Below are 15,800 nucleotides of genomic sequence, written 5' to 3'. Positions count from 1 at the left end.
TGAGTCGGCTCACCGCGATTTAAGTGCGATATTTTTCACTATTTTTCTCGTATGTAAACCAGTATCTTGCACCCATATAATTATTTATTTTTGTGTCTAATATTCGGTTTTTGGGGAAAATAATAATTTTCATATGCCCACTCAATTCCGCTACTTCCGTGACTTTATCGACATTTCCGACCGTTGGCCTACCAAATCTTGTATTTTCTTCGACATTCGTATTACTAGAACAGAATCGGTTGAGACACCGCTTTGCTTTTGCATTCTCCACGGACACTAATTTTTGGCCACCCGCTCCGACTACTCATTTTGGTCGCAGTGCAAAGAATGTATCTTTTTTACCTTTACTTCCCGAATATGTATAAAGATATAAGACACTTCTATGAATAGGGAATGGGGTGGAGTTTTAGAACTTCGTTTTAATAGTTTTGCTTCGGTTTTGATGAAATTGAGTCGGCTTTTTAACAAATTTCATATATAGGGTGGGCCATGTAAAATTTGCTTTTTGAATCGGCTATAAAAAAAACTAATCAATATTTTTTCAAACTTTTTTTTTTATTTTGAAGATTGAACATTGTCATTAATAAATAAAAAATAATATCGTTCAAATGGCTGCCACGACTGGCTTTACAGTAGGCCATTCGATCAACCCAATTTTCAAGCATATTTTTGATTGTTTGGGCTCCAATTTCATGAATGACAACTTCGATTTCGTGTTTTAAAGCATCAATCGTCTCTGGATGGTTCGCATAGCAAAAACGAAACCATCCAGAGATAGTCCAACGGGCTTAAATCACAGCTCCGAGGCGGCCAATTGATATCGGAATTCAAAAACGGTAGCCAAAAGTTCGAGTGTAACTTTGGCAGTGTGACAAGTTGCACCGTCCTGTTGAAACAAATGTCGTCCATGACATCCTCTTCAATTTTTGGAAACAAAAACTCGTTGAGCATGTCACAGTAACGCTCGCCATTTACTGTAACCGAGGAAGAAGAAGAAGACTCACCACTTTGGAAATACTCATAAAAAGTTAATACTCTAGTGCTCATTAGCACTAGACTTGGTAGATGCCTCAAAAATTTTAGAGTTGTGACGCTTACTTTCTATAAAGAACGCATTTATTTTTAAATTAAAATTTATGCAAAGCCATATTTGAAATAGTCAAACAAAACAAGTAAAGAGCACGAACACCACACATCTCTATGGGAGTAAAAGCTTTTAACGTTACCACTTACTACGATTCTCTTATCTTAAGCGATTGCTCCAAACGTTCGCCGCTCAAATCACATACAATATCATCAAATATCGCATTCACACAAAAAAGCTCAAAAGTGTTAGAAAGTAGCAAAAGATAAAAATTAGTAACACAGCAAAATGTTGGTGTGTGGCCTAAGCAATGAGCTAAAACCGTAAGAAGTAGTCAAAAAACTAAAAACCATTCGAATTAAATTTTTATAAACCATCGTACTGTAGTCGAGTTGTGACCAAAACGAAGTTTAATAGAAATTAAATAATTTTTTGTATGCTTCTCTTTTAAAACTAGTGCTTCCGATATTATAATATTTGCACAGTACATATGACTTCAGGAAACCCAAGAAGAAAAATTAGACGATCTTAGTGGCCAATTCTCTTACCACCACGAGGTATAACCACATTCTCAAATTGTTAATAATTATAAATTTGTATTATTTGTAGATTGTCATGAGTGACTAACACAAATTCGTTAGATGCTGCCAAAGCAACACGGCCACCAGAGTCTGCTAAATCCGACCCATTCCTATGTATAGGAAATCCCTATATAAGTATTGCTTATATCGTATAGCCTAGAAAATTTAAAATCCGTTGCATTGTGCCTCCAATCGAGAGATTTGTTGAGATATTAACTAATTTGTGCATTTTTTTAGTTACTTAAATATGGATGTTTTTTTAATTGCTTTTGAAAGTTTATCGGGGTCATTAATAGATTTTATTTTCATTCACTACTTATTATCACTTTCAATGTACTCCTCCTCTTTTTCCCCATTTTTTGCAACAGTGCTGAAGTTATCTTTTATCAGCTCGTTCAGGGCGTTTGCTGTTTTGTTTTTTTAATAATTTCTTTTAGGGGGGAAGTCGCATGGCGTAAGGTCACGCGAATAAAACAGCCCTATATCGGGATGTCATGCTTGACCATAAACCTCTTTACAGACAATGTGGAATGGGTCAGCGCATTAACTTGCTCTGCTTGTATTTCACACCTTTCATCCATACAAAATGCAAGAGATATTACCTATATGCGAAATAGAAGCCCGAATAGCATCATTAAAACCTGGAGCTCACCTAAGGTGAAATTGGAAAACCCGTTCATAGAAATAAAAAAGATTTTGGAAAATGCCTTACAATGGATATTTATATCTGCACATGCCATAATCATATTAATTAGTGTGATCACTATTTTTAGTTTTTTTCTTCGTTTTTGTTTTTTAAACATACAACAAAAGAGCAATAAAAATTGGTGATGAATCCTTTTGTTTGAAGAGCGCTCTGCCGGAAAGAAATTTATTTTTTTCGACTATACATAAGAATACCTATGGAAATACATACGATTTTTATGCTGCAACAATTTTATCAAAACACGGAACGGTTAAAAATAGTTCAAAACTACAAAAAAAAAAAATCGTCCGAAATTTTGGTTGAATAACTTTTCTACTAAATAAAAAATGATTTTAAGTGGTTCAAATCTCTATTTTGACCTTTGCGCGCTCCACTGCTCGACTGCTTGTATATTGCAGCTGTCTAGTTCACAAGTGTCAAATATGATTGGCAAAAATTATAAATCTTCCGATGGACCGATTAACTTTGCGCCAATGGTAGCGCAACAATATTTCGACCAGTTTTCAATATATTCCTTTTTTTGCAATGTTCATAATTTTGTTTTATAAAAGCACAGCTTTGTCTAACAAAAACTATGCAAATCTAATTTTCAAGTTTTATACGAAAATAGGAAATAATTTCTTCTTCTGTCAGTTTGATAGCTTGTAAAATTCAAGTTTATAGAATTTTAGTAAATTTTGTACAAAGATTGAAATTTAGAATTTTATGAATGCTATTTTTTGCAGAAAGAACTATACTAGAACAAAAAAAAGCAAAACAAAAGTAGTCAAACTGCTTTAGAATTGAATAAGTTAGCAAATTATTTATTACGATTGAATAGAAAAATTTCGGCATTTAAGGGCTAAGAAAACAAAATATCGAATATCGAATATCAAAAAATACTGTGTGATAAAAATATGCAAAAGGCATTGCAGTGCACTTTAAAATATTTCTTCAGTTGAAGAGCTCCCGCTCTTTTCTTTACTCCTTCTTTCTCATAGGTTATTCTTTCCTCTCTGCGAATTTGAATTTCAGTGGTATCTGCGGCACAATCATAAACTTCATTTCAAATGCATTTTCTGTTGGATAATTAAATTAAATATCAAAACTTCGCACCAAACGCGCTAAAGTAATTTCCGACTCCATATTGACAATACGTTTCCCCACACAGCTGCGTGGCCCAAAGCCAAAGGGTACATACAAAAATGGATTGCTAATCTGACCTTCTAAAGCTTGAGCGGATTTGTCGTTACGCAGCCAACGCTCCGGTATGAACTTATCCGGTTGGGGCACATAACGCTCGTCACGCATCAATAAATTTGCACCTATGGATATGTCGGTGCCGGCGGGTATTCGATAACCGCTCAGCGCTACATCACTAGGCAGGCGCCGCACTGTTTCTGGTAGAATAGGGTAGTGGCGCATGGCTCCTTGATGCAGGCACGCAAATACGGCAAGTTTTGCATATTCTTAATTTTAAGTTGTGAATCTTTTTGCGGTAGAATTTGTTTGTTTTCCTCTAAGAGTTTTTGTTGTTTATCGGGATTCTTTGCAATGCACAGCAGTAGGCCAGTCAAAGTAGAGCTCGTCTGTGTAATCCAATGACTGAAATTAATTTTCATATCTTTTATTTAGTTTGCGTAGTTGCACTTACCGTATCAATACCAGCTACCATCATATCCAGTGCCATAACAACCGCAAATTTCTTATTAATTTCCAGCTCTTCCGAGAGTGCAAAGAATCTGAGTACAGATTTCATGATAGTAATAATTTATGATTTAAGTGGTAAATGAGGCCTATAAAATAGTATATTGAAAAAGAAAATAATTTCGTATTTTATTTCCCACTCCTCCTCCTCTTTCTACCTATAAATGCATTCATCAAAACCTTTCTTCTTTTCCGTTTGCACCGTACCTTTACAAAAGCCAGATAACGCTAGCTGAATTGATCAGCTGTTTTTAAGTACCTTGATAACATATCTACAGTTGTTTTTTTTATTATAGTATTTATTTGTTTAAGAGCGAAATTTGATGATGGTGAAAAAGTTCATATATTGAAAGAATAATACTAAAATATACCAGCCACTAATTCAAACGTACCAAATCGAAGTTCTGGGAGACAATGCCAATTGTGGAATATTTAATAAAATATGCACATACCATATACTTTGCACTTTTACATTCCCTATATCGATTTGTTCACATAAATAGAGTATACGTACGGCATAGATAAGTGACGCCAAAAGTTGTTTATCGAGCTTTTGCCAACGATTAAGTTTGCTTAGCTTAAATAATAATTTTAAAAGTAAATTACCTATGTTTTTTTACCAAATCCTTTTATGAGATATGAAGCGCAACTTTTTTTGAAATAATTACCTCAACTTTTCATCACCTTTCCTCTAAAAGATATTTGCCCTTTTTCAAAGTTCGTTGATGATAGGAGGAAAGGCAACAGCTTGCAAGTGGTAGAGAAAGTGTTCAGCCTCAGCATTTCCACCCATACGCTTCTCGGTGATGACACTAACCACTGTAGAAATACAATGAGGGTTCAGTCTTCTCCTTCTCCTTGATTGACACGATAACTGCTTAAGCGCTTTTTGGGTTTTTCTTGTGCTAACCGGCGACAGTTGGAAAGATGAAGCCAAGCCCTCTCCACTTGATCTTGCCAACACAGAGGAGGCCGCCCTCTTCCTCCGCTACCATCAGCTGGTACCGCAGTGAATACTTTCAGACCCGGAGCGTTTGTATGCATTCGGGCGACAGGACCCAGCCAACGAAGCCGTTAGATCTTTATTCGTTGCGCTATGTTTATGTCGTTGTAAAACTCATACAGTTCATCGTTCCATTGCCTGCGATATTCGCCGTTGCCTACGTGCAAAGGTCCAAAAATCTTACGCAGCATCTTTCTCTTAAGTACTCCAAGCGTCGCTTCATCGGATGTTGTCATCGTCCAAGCTTCTGCGCCATACGTTAGGACGGGCATGATGAGAGTCTTGTAGAGTGTCTAGTTGTCTAGTTATTTCAAAAGGCAGAGTTACTGATTTAAGATCAGTGCCCTTCCTAGCCAGCTCAGACAACGTTCGCGGTGTACCGCTCTGCATTCAGTTGCTGCTTAGAAGAAGTGTTATTGTACGGTAGAGATTGTATGGCAACTTAACTGTCGGAGTAGATAATGGTCGATTGTGCAATAACGGATGAGGCCCTTACACACCATGCAGCATCTTTGAATGCTATTGACTCATCCTGTAAGATGTTGCGGTAGGAAGGTGGTCTTAGGTAAGTTTAGCTTCAGCTGCAGTAATTCTGAGTGGATGACATTCCCGACCATTTTATTTAGTCTTCTCAATAACTACACCCTAATCCTAAAAGATAATTCCTCAAGCAACACCTGAGTATTTTATCACCTTTATATAGACGCTTCGTTTTGTGATATAAAATATTCTCCATGAATTGTTTAAGAAAGCTCATGCAGTGGCAGTTCGCTTGGGTAACGTAGAATCGATAGTCGTGGGAACGCTGTATCGGCGGGATAGCCACGTTCTTTAATACCTTCAAACATAAAAACTAACTGAGTTTTGGGAGAGGTTTTACAGAATTAGCAAAAATGTATTATAAATAGAGAGAGTGAAAAAATAAGTCAGAGTAGATATGGTATACATATAACCACATTTTTCTAATTCTTTGACGGAATAATGCTTAATTCACATCTGTTGAATAGAGTGTGTTTGATATGTTTTAATAAACGTCGCTGTAAATTTGTGTTTAATTTAGAACACCAGATGAAAGCATCTCATAATTTTAGCAGGAACGTGAATAATATTTGTCTTAAACATACCCTCTGTGGGGTAGTCATAACCAATTTCGAAATTCCTGATTAATTTAGCCAACGTAATCTCCAATTTTAAAGCTACAATTCGTTTGCCAATGCAAATGCGTGGGTCAAAGCCAAATGGCAGAAATACGAAAGGCACATTACGATTGAGCGCACAACCAGAGGCGTCTACTGGGCTTACGCCACGCAATCAACGTTCCGGCAAGTACTCATTTGGACAACCATAGTTTTGCTCGTCGCGCTGCAACAAGTAAGCTGGCATGGCAACATCCACGCCTTTGGACACTTGATAACCACTGAGTATCACATCTTGAGCGGTTGTGCGAAAATTACCCGCGGCAACTGGATACAGACGAAAAGCCTCTTTAATGCAAGCGCGTAAATAGGGCAAATTCTTTAGTTTAGCGCTTGTAACGGCGCTATGCTTATCGGGTAAAATACCAAGCACTTCTTCGCGCAGCAGACTTTGTTTTTCGGTATTCTTAGCGAGACTGAGAAGGCAACTCGTCATGGCGGAAGTAGTCTACAATGAAAAAATACTGTTTTGAGAACTTTAGTGCTTAAAGCTTGGGAGCTTATCTACTAACCGTATCCCCGCCCGCCATCATCATATCCATTGCCATGACAATGGCCACTGTGCGATCGATGCTAATCAGCCGTTGCAATACGCTCTGTGCCAATTGGGCTGCGTCTCGTTTTATAGCCTCATCGATATAGTGAATTGAGATTTCGGTTAACTCATCTAAAGTGCGTATGACGCGGCGAAAATTCGGTGTAGCCACATACTTCCACAACGATGGCTTCAAGTCCAACTCAAACAGTAGCTCGAAAAATTTGCGCATGCCATCAATGACTGCCTTAGCTTTGGGATGATCAGCGCTATTGTTTATCATACCCAACTCTGTATCGAGCGCCACCAAACACACGGCGTCCATGGCCCAGTAATTGATGTAGCTTTCAAAATCACTGGACATTTCGTGTGTGTGCGAATCACATTTTCGTTTGATTAGCTCCAAAAATTCATCGGCAACTCTATTCATTTTAGGTGCATAGACATTAGTTGCCTTTGGGTTCATCATAACCGGATTGACGGGGGTGCGAAAGTGTGCCCAGCCTTCTCAATGTCTGTAAGAAAAAAAAAAGAAAAGACAAATAAGAATGGAATAGGAAAAACAACGTTCATTTCAAAGACTTACTCTGCCACTAGCCCCGCAGCATGCTTAAAGATTTCGGGTCGATGCACCTGTCGATGGTATTGCACAATGTCGAGGCCTATGCGTATAGGTGGTGGGCCTTCAGTGCGAAAAACTGTCTGGTAATCGTTGGGCTGAAAAGTGAAGAGCCCATCGCGCTTACCAAAAATGCTGGGTATTAAAAATATAAATGCTGTTCATGGGTAAGAATTATATCGCCCAAATGGAGTACTAGGAGAAAAGTTTTAAATCAGAAGGAACTGAGAGCGCCTTTGAATGGGAATTTTGTGTGAGGTCAAGGGCATAGCTCAGAATTTAATCGATGAATATCGATAGGAATATTTTTAAATAGAGTTGCCATCCTCCTGGCAATATGTAAGTTAATATTACGACGTATCTGTCTAATGAAAGGTAGTTAAAAGACTTTATTTCAGAAATATTGTTATAAAAGGCCATAAAAATGTTGCCATTATATTGTTAATATTAAAATGAACTAATAGCCAATCGGCACCCACCGTAGCCGAATGGGTTGATGCATAACTACCATTCGGAAGTGTGTAGGTTCGAATATCCGTGCAAAAAACATCAAATGATAGAAAGTTTTTTCTAACAGCGGTCGTCCCACGGCAGGCAATGAAAACCTCCGAGTGTTTTTCCGCCATAAAAAACCTCCTAAAAAACAAAAAATCATCTGCCCTTCGGAGTTGTCTGGAAACTGTAGGTCCCTCCATTTGTGGAGCCACATCAAGACGCATGCCACAAATAGGAGGAGGAGCTCGGCCAAACAGCCAAAAACGGTGTTCCCGCCAATTAAATATATATGTATGTATATAATGAAAATTACCTTTCGGCACAAAAACCCTCAATTGACTTACACTCGGTTCACTCTAGCTCACGTTATGTCATCTCTTGAAACTATTGTCACAGCTCCATGGATCTAATGAAAGGTCTCTGAACTCCGTGTTAAGCTACCTTATCTTATGTTATGTTAAAATTATATTTACATATTTGTGGAAGGATATCAAGATGCAGCTCGGCCGAACACCTGTGAAAGGATGTGCACGTCAATTGTCTATGTGTATTTATGGGTATATGTACATATATATATTACATACCATCTTAAAAACTTGTAAAGGTGCGAAATATTTCTGTCTATCAAAATGTGCCGGTATGTTTTTTTAGAAATCAATATATGTATACATAAGTACATAAAAATTTTTCTTATTCCTTTTTATGACAACCATTACTGAATAAATTGATAATTGGTTATTATTTACATTTCTGGAATCACCACCCATAATATATTGTACAATATAATACTTATCTTACACTGAGTGCATCCTTATCGGCTTATCACAACAAGTATATATTTGGCTTTCTTTGTTAGCCCTTATATGCTTATACATAGATACATAATTAGTATATTTACATATGTGTATATATAGGTGAAATCGATCATATTTACAAATTTGAAACACTTTTCAATTCAATTCCTTTCTTCATTTTTACTTGTACTTGTATACCTATACCATTACTTTATCTCCGCATTATTCCTTCCTCTCCTCAAATTTAAATTTCAGTGGTATAGCTGGGATATTAACAATTTTGAGTATGAAAGCGTTCTCCGTGGGATAGTTGAATTCAATTACGAAATTGCGCACCAAACGCGCCAAAGTCACCTCCAACTCCAGATCAACAATACGTTTACCCACACAGCTGCGTGGACCAAAACCGAAAGGAAGATATAGAAATGGATTTTCTAGCTGATATTTCTTGCCTTCGGCGTCATTGCGTAACCAACGTTCGGGCATGTATTTATTCGGCTCCTTCACAAAATGTTCATTGCGCAACAATAAATTCGAACTGACCGAGACATCAACTCCAGCTGGAATGTGATAGCCGCTCAACACCACATCGGTAGGTAGGCGACGCATTGTGCCCGCAATTATGGGATGATAGCGTATGCCCTCTTTAATACAAGCGCGCAAATAAGGTAGATTTTGCATATTCTCTATACTCAATTGGGAATCTTTGTTTGGCAGTATACGCTTGAGTTCCTCGAAGAGTTTAGCTTGTTTGTCGGGATTCTTGGCAATACATAATAGGATGCCAGCCAAGGTGGAGCTTGTCTGTGATTGCGATTAGTAATTAATTATTGTATATACGTGTGAACTCCATGTAAGAAATGTGACATGAAAGTGAACTTACCGTATCAACTCCAGCCATCATCATGTCTAGCGCCATTACCACAGCGATTCGACGATCAATGCGCAACAGTTTCTCCAATACACTCTTCTCCTTACCCACCTCTGAGGTAAGTTTGCCATCTTTATCTGATTCAATTTGCCTCAGCGCCTGATCAATGTAAGTGTTACATAGATCAGTTAGGGTATCTAATGTGTTCATCAGCTTGTAGAATTTTGGTGTTTTGACGATCTTCCAAAAGGATGGTTTTATTTCCAAATCTTCGGAATAGTCAAAAAAGTTGCGTATCGATTTCAAAAGTAATTTGCATTCGGCACTGTCACGATTTTTATGTATCATGCCCAGACGAGTGTTGAGTGCAACACCCACAATGCCTTCCAATGTTAGACGATTCATATCGTCGTGGAAGTTACCAGGTACTTCGAGTGTATCCGGATCACGTGTGTCACGAATTCTGTAAATATTTTCAACAAGGAGACGTGGAAGTGAGAACACTGAATTCAAATATCTACACATATGTATAAACATATATATGTATATGCATAAGTATACATGTATATTAAAACAACCTTTCTAGGAACTCATCGTTAATTTCCAATATCGTATTCAGGTAAAGTCTGGCATTCTTCGGCTGCATCATAATCGGATTAACTGCTGTGCGAATTTTGGCCCAATCCTCGCCAGCTCTACAAGATTGAAAGTTAGTGAAAGTGTGCTCAACTTTCTTAAGTACACATACGTTGAGATAAGTCCATTAATGCCTTGAAAGAAGTCTGCGCGATGTACGTTCCGATGGTAGGCGAATGTCTCGAAGCCACGGCGCTCAGGCCATATCCCTTCATTGCGGAATATGATGGGATAGTCTGCTGGATTTAGATCTATTACCATTTCCGGTTTGCCTAATATGGAGGGAAAGTAGAAAACGTCGCCATACTTTTTTTGCATTTTTCCTATTGCTGCAATAAATGGTTGTTTAGAATATTCCCCTAAATGGTGGAAGAAGAATAATGTTAATATTAAGCAATGAAATTCGAATATATATATAAAATATTACCTACTCTACACAAACCCAGTAAAGCCAATATAATGTAAATGAAGAAGGTAAATGAATAACTATTTTTATTAATATAGTTATTAACCCTATTTAATGCAGTTGTTAAGGGGTTGGGTGGGTTTGAAAATTTCAAAAAATCGATTTTTTTTTTATCTCATTAAATAGTACAGTACGCTTAAAATACTCTCCTAAAATTTTAAGTCAATCCGAGTAAAATTCTAAGAGATAGACGCTGCAGAAGTTCCGTCCATTAGGCCACGACAGTTGAAGGCTTCGCAGGTATACGTGTTTATCTCAAAACTCCATTTTTTAAGTCGGTGGACACGATATCTCGAAAAGTTATGAAGCGATTTAATTCAAATTTTATCTAGTTATTGAACGAAGGATTTTTTTTTTTTTTATTACAACTATTTTTTTTTGAGCCAATGTATGTCGAAAATTTCACTAAAAAATATGTTTTTTGGTTCAAAGCCTGTCAAAAATTCAAATTTTGATTATTTTTTTTTTCCTTCGTACAACAACGAGATTTATCCATGTACTAACGAAATCCGTTTGGTTTTCTGATTTTAGATGAACCAATACTGAGTTATGCTGTCCACAGCAAGAGAGTTTTTTTTTGAGACGTTAAGGAAGATGAGGTACCAACGGCTGAGTTTTCGAAATTTTTAAATAAAAATTTCACAAAATACTGTTTATATATGTATCTTAGATATAGTGAATTGCTTAAATAAAATATATTATATGATTTTATATACTAAAAAAAAAATAGTCAAAACCTCCTTTTTTGCAACCTCTGAAACCCACCTAACCCCTTAAAACGAAACAATGGTTTTACACTTTTACTACTGTGGGCAAAAAGTAAGGTGAATTTATTTGTCAAACTTCGCGGTATTAAAATTTTGCTCTAGTTATTTTTTTCATGAGTTGGCAGCACTGTTTATAACATCTGGGCCAACTTTCATGTGAACGTCAATATCAGTAATATATTTACGCTTGTGTTTACCAAACGACCAAGAGTGCATTTTTCGATTTTTACAATGTCTGATTTGATTGAGCAGAGAAGTGCCATCAAATTTTGTTTGCGGAATGAAAGTTCGGCTGCGGAAACGTTTAGCATGTTGCAGAAGGCCTTTGGTGATTCGACCATGTCGCAGAAAAATGTTTATAAGTGGTACAAAGACTTCAAAGAGGGTCGAGAACGTATTGATGACTTGGAGCGCTCCGGACGACCAACACGTCAATAAAGTGAAGGAGTTAGTGCTCAAAAATCGTCGGTTGACTATTAATGACCTTACTGATATGATCGGAATATCAGAAGGATCTGTGAAAACCATTCTGAAAGACCATTTGGGCCTACGAAAAGTCAAATCTCGTTTGGTACCGAAAACTCTCAATTTCTTGGAAAAAAGTCGTCGCGTTGATGTGTATGAAACAATGCTTTCAGACTATCAGGACAAGCTTAAATGCATCACTACGGGAGATGAGACTTGGTTTTATGCTAACAACTCTGAAACAACCGAGCAATCAAGCCAATATCGTGCTAAAGGCGAGACTAGGCCGAAAAGAACACGTCAAAGTCGTTCAAAAATGAAGGTCATGATGACAGTTTTTTTCGATTTTCGTGGTGTGGTGCACTATGAATTCCTTCCACCTGGCCGAACTGTTAATGAGGAATATTATTTGAGCGTTATGCGTCGTTTACGGGAAGCAATTCGTCTAAAAAGACCAGAATTATGGGCCAACAACTCTTGGTTTTTGCATCACGATAATGCACCGTCTCACACTGCACTCGTTCTTCGAGACCATTTCGCCAAAAAATCCTCGCATATCGTTCCGCAACCACCGTCGACACTTTTTTCACAAATCTAAGAATTAAAAAGCGAATGTTTTTCTCTGGAGCGGATAACCCTCCCTCATAACACGTTAACCCTCTAATAAGATATTAAGTGTTACACTTTTCTTATAGGCGGACACCTTCCTTAATCGGACAAATTTTTTAATCCCTTAAATGTCCGTTTAAGAGAGAATACACTAACATGCATTTACCCAAATGTAAGCGAAATTCCATCCCTTTTTCAAAATTTTACTTGCATATTTTTATATATACATACATATATATTTCCATCACGTGTACCAAATTTGGTAATTTTGCTTTATTTATAATGGAAGTATCCGGTTTTTTGCTTTTTTGAAAGTTACCGTTATATGGAAAGTAGGCATGGTTAGTGACCGATTTCACCCATTTTCAATACAAAAACACCTTGGACAAAGAGTAATATGTCCCTAAGTAGCATTAGAACATATTAATTTTTGCTTAAGTTATAGAGCGCACGGGCGGACGGATATGCCACTCCCTTCATCTCTCTGAGCAGTTTTGTATATATTGTATATATCTATATCTATCTCGATTCCTTAATGATGCTACAAAAAATGTTATGTGAATAAAATTATAATCCAATACTATTGGGCACAAGAGCGTGCGGGTGTAAACAAACCCTCGAATATTTAAGTTGAATGAAATTACACGTATTTAGAATGTAAGTCTGTAGATGAATTTGCCCACTAAAGGGTTAAGTAGCAACACTAGAAAACAGTTTTGTTGTTGTACGAGCTTTATTACGATTTTGTTACGCCATCACTGTTATAAACGATTCTTAGCAAGCAATGCCATGCATGAGTGTTATGTACATACGAGTATGTATGTTGTGGTACGCTCGCTTTGTTTGCTTTAATTTCTAAATGCCGTCGTCGTCGGTTTGTTTCTGATATTAACAACGCGTACATATTTTAAATACAGAACCTACAACTAATTTTCACTTCTATGAATTTTTAATGTTAGTAAATTAAACAATTTCTTAATAACTATAGTATATAAACTTACGGACAAAATAATACAATAGAAACGCGATGTGTTGAACACAAGTTTTCTCTTATTTTTTTAATTAATTAAATTAATATATAATTTATTATTTTTTTTAATTATTAATTTTCTATAGTACTAGTAGTAGTAGTATTTATTGCAAATAAAAGTAAAATATACGAAATTTTAAATTTACTTATTGTAGTATTAAGAAAAAAATATATATATTTGCAATAATTTAACGATTCTGTCGATTTATTTTTCATGCAAAGAATTATTCGGTTTACGGTTTTTAAAACCAGTTAAACTCTTTTATTAAGTAATCTCTGTATCTAAAGGCGTATTTAGTAAGACGCAAAAGTTTAATTTTCTATACAAATATAGCTCCTTATACAGTAAATATCATACCAAATAAAGTTTCAGACGTTGTAAAAAATTTACGAATTTTTATCAAAATTTCAAACTTTTTTATCAGAATTGAAAAAATATATATGTAAGTACATGTACGCAGTTTATAGCTCGTCAAGTTTAAATCTCATATAATCAAGAGTCAGTTTGAAGTGACTCAAATTCTCGATAATTTTTTTCTTTGACGGCGTTGCATGTTTTCTTCATATACAAAATATACATATATAATGTGATACATCAATAATAAGCAATTACTAGGTAAGTCGTAGCAGAAATGCGCTTTAAAATTTAATTAGAAATCAAATAAATGTGTTTTTTTCATAGTAAAGAAAAGTTCGGCACTTAAGGTTAATGACCCTACGGTGATGCAGGCTTACAAGTAGATATAATATATATTTTTCTATTTTGTGCTAATAAAAATTTACCCCTATTTTGTTCAATAATATATACATTTTCTTACCTCCTGGCATAAAACCACGTATCAGTTCATATTTGCTTGGACCGGGCATCTCCGAAAACGGACGCGCGTTTTCCAAGCTATCCGAAACAGTAGCTTTTTCACTTAACTATAAATCTCAATTCCGCACAAAATAAATAAAAAAAAAACAAAGAAGTTAACAAAGTAAAAAGTACCAAACATAAATTTATACAAAAATATAATAACAGTAATTGTCACAATTAAAGCAACCTGGGGCTCTGGCACCGCTGCCGCACATCGCCTTAACGAAGTTGCCCTCAACGAACGTCCCATCATTGGCATTAGATAATGCGATAACATTTTGTGAGTACAATTTAATAACACAGCCCTGCATCGGTTTTGCGAATAAGATGGGACCTAGTGATCCCGAAGGGAATTTTCGCGCTAAGCACGAATCCGAGTTCAAAAATTTTCCATCACGTCAGGTTTTCGAGAAAAAGGGGGTTGAAACCCCTAAAAATAGCGTATTTGGCCATTTGTCCAAAATTGTGGAGCAGAACCCTAACGTGCGACGATCTTCGTTATTGTCAGTAATTGAAGGTTGAACTTTGCTCTTTGAAATAAGCCCAAGCCCAAATTGTTCGCATGCACTCTTAGAGTAGGGGGTGTACTTATGTCTACGGGGGTAGGGGAAAAATTAACATAAGAACTTATTTTTTTTATTTCTTTTTAAATGGAATGTTTGACTTCAGACACTAAATACCTTAGGAGCACTGCACTTTTCATTATATTTTATCTTGGGTGTAGATAAGTTCCTATGTTCATTTTTTTCACTACCCCGTAGACATAAGTACACCCCCTACTCTAAGGGCGCATGCGAACAATTTGGATTTGGGATTTTTGAAAAATGGCCAAATACGCTATTTTTAGGGATTTCAACCGCCTTTTTTTTGAAAACCTGACGTGATGGAAAATTTTTGAACTCGGATTCGTGCTCAGCGCGAAAATTCCCTTCGGGAACACTAGGTCACATCTTATTCGCATCAGAAAAATTGATATTTGCAGGGCAGTGTAATTAATCAAACACCGTGAGGCAAGCAAATTTCGACTAGTCACACTCGTCCGAAAAAAGTTAGAACTGAACACCTCAACGTTTGCAAACTAACTGATCAACTTGTTATGAGGCGCATATAAATATTTGTTTGCTATCTACTTACATAGTTGCTATAGCTAAATAGGAATTGCATTTGTTAAATGCATCGCGCATGGCAAATGAAAAATATTTTGATTAGTTGTTATTTGAATATTTTATACCCAACAACGCATTCGAGTTCAGAGCTTTCAGTTGATAAAGCGAAAAATTAACTTATGAAAGAAAACCGCTACATTTATATGCTATATAATATTATGATAAATTTATGTAATCCAGAAAATGTTAATTCATTGTAAAATATTGTACTGTTCTTTTATTTATTATTTCC

The 15,800-nt window shown here is 36.3% G+C and overlaps 1 protein-coding gene and 1 pseudogene across 2 annotated transcripts; both read right to left on the bottom strand.

Moving 5' to 3' along the window:
- Positions 1-3,171: 3,171 nt before the first annotated feature.
- LOC128871601 (cytochrome P450 CYP12A2-like) lies at positions 3,172-7,571 on the bottom strand (annotated as a pseudogene).
- Positions 7,572-8,625: 1,054 nt separating this feature from the next.
- On the bottom strand, positions 8,626-15,468 carry LOC128854891 (probable cytochrome P450 12e1, mitochondrial). 2 transcript variants are annotated; one of them, XM_054089347.1, is made up of 7 exons: positions 15,405-15,468; positions 14,590-14,707; positions 14,362-14,467; positions 10,319-10,565; positions 10,149-10,265; positions 9,583-10,033; positions 8,626-9,503 (listed from the first exon to the last, which is right to left on the bottom strand). In XM_054089347.1, exons 2-7 carry the CDS (start codon positions 14,677-14,679, stop codon positions 8,922-8,924), a joined length of 1,593 nt encoding a protein of 530 aa, XP_053945322.1. In that variant the 5' UTR covers positions 14,680-14,707; positions 15,405-15,468; the 3' UTR covers positions 8,626-8,921. The 2 variants fall into 2 exon arrangements, with proteins under 2 accessions (XP_053945322.1, XP_053945323.1); XM_054089348.1 differs by having other exon boundaries at positions 15,383-15,451.
- Between the last annotated feature and the right edge of the window lie 332 nt (positions 15,469-15,800).

This window comes from Anastrepha ludens, chromosome 2 (genome assembly GCF_028408465.1).
Source record: "Anastrepha ludens isolate Willacy chromosome 2, idAnaLude1.1, whole genome shotgun sequence".
In the NCBI taxonomy this organism is placed as follows: domain Eukaryota; kingdom Metazoa; phylum Arthropoda; class Insecta; order Diptera; family Tephritidae; genus Anastrepha; species Anastrepha ludens.
This window is presented reverse-complemented; position numbering and strand designations above follow the sequence as displayed.

What these genes read in the sequence shown, in the direction of transcription:
- LOC128854891 (XM_054089347.1), bottom strand. Translation starts at nt 14,679, where the DNA reads ATGTTATCGCATTATCTAATGCCAATGATGGGACGTTCGTTGAGGGCA. An exon ending in ACGTGGTTTTATGCCAGGAG is followed by an intron (nt 10,566 to 14,361) that starts GTAAGAAAATGT and finishes TCCACCATTTAG; the next exon opens with GGGAATATTCTAAACAACCA. An exon ending in AACGATGAGTTCCTAGAAAG is followed by an intron (nt 10,034 to 10,148) that starts GTTGTTTTAATA and finishes AAATATTTACAG; the next exon opens with AATTCGTGACACACGTGATC.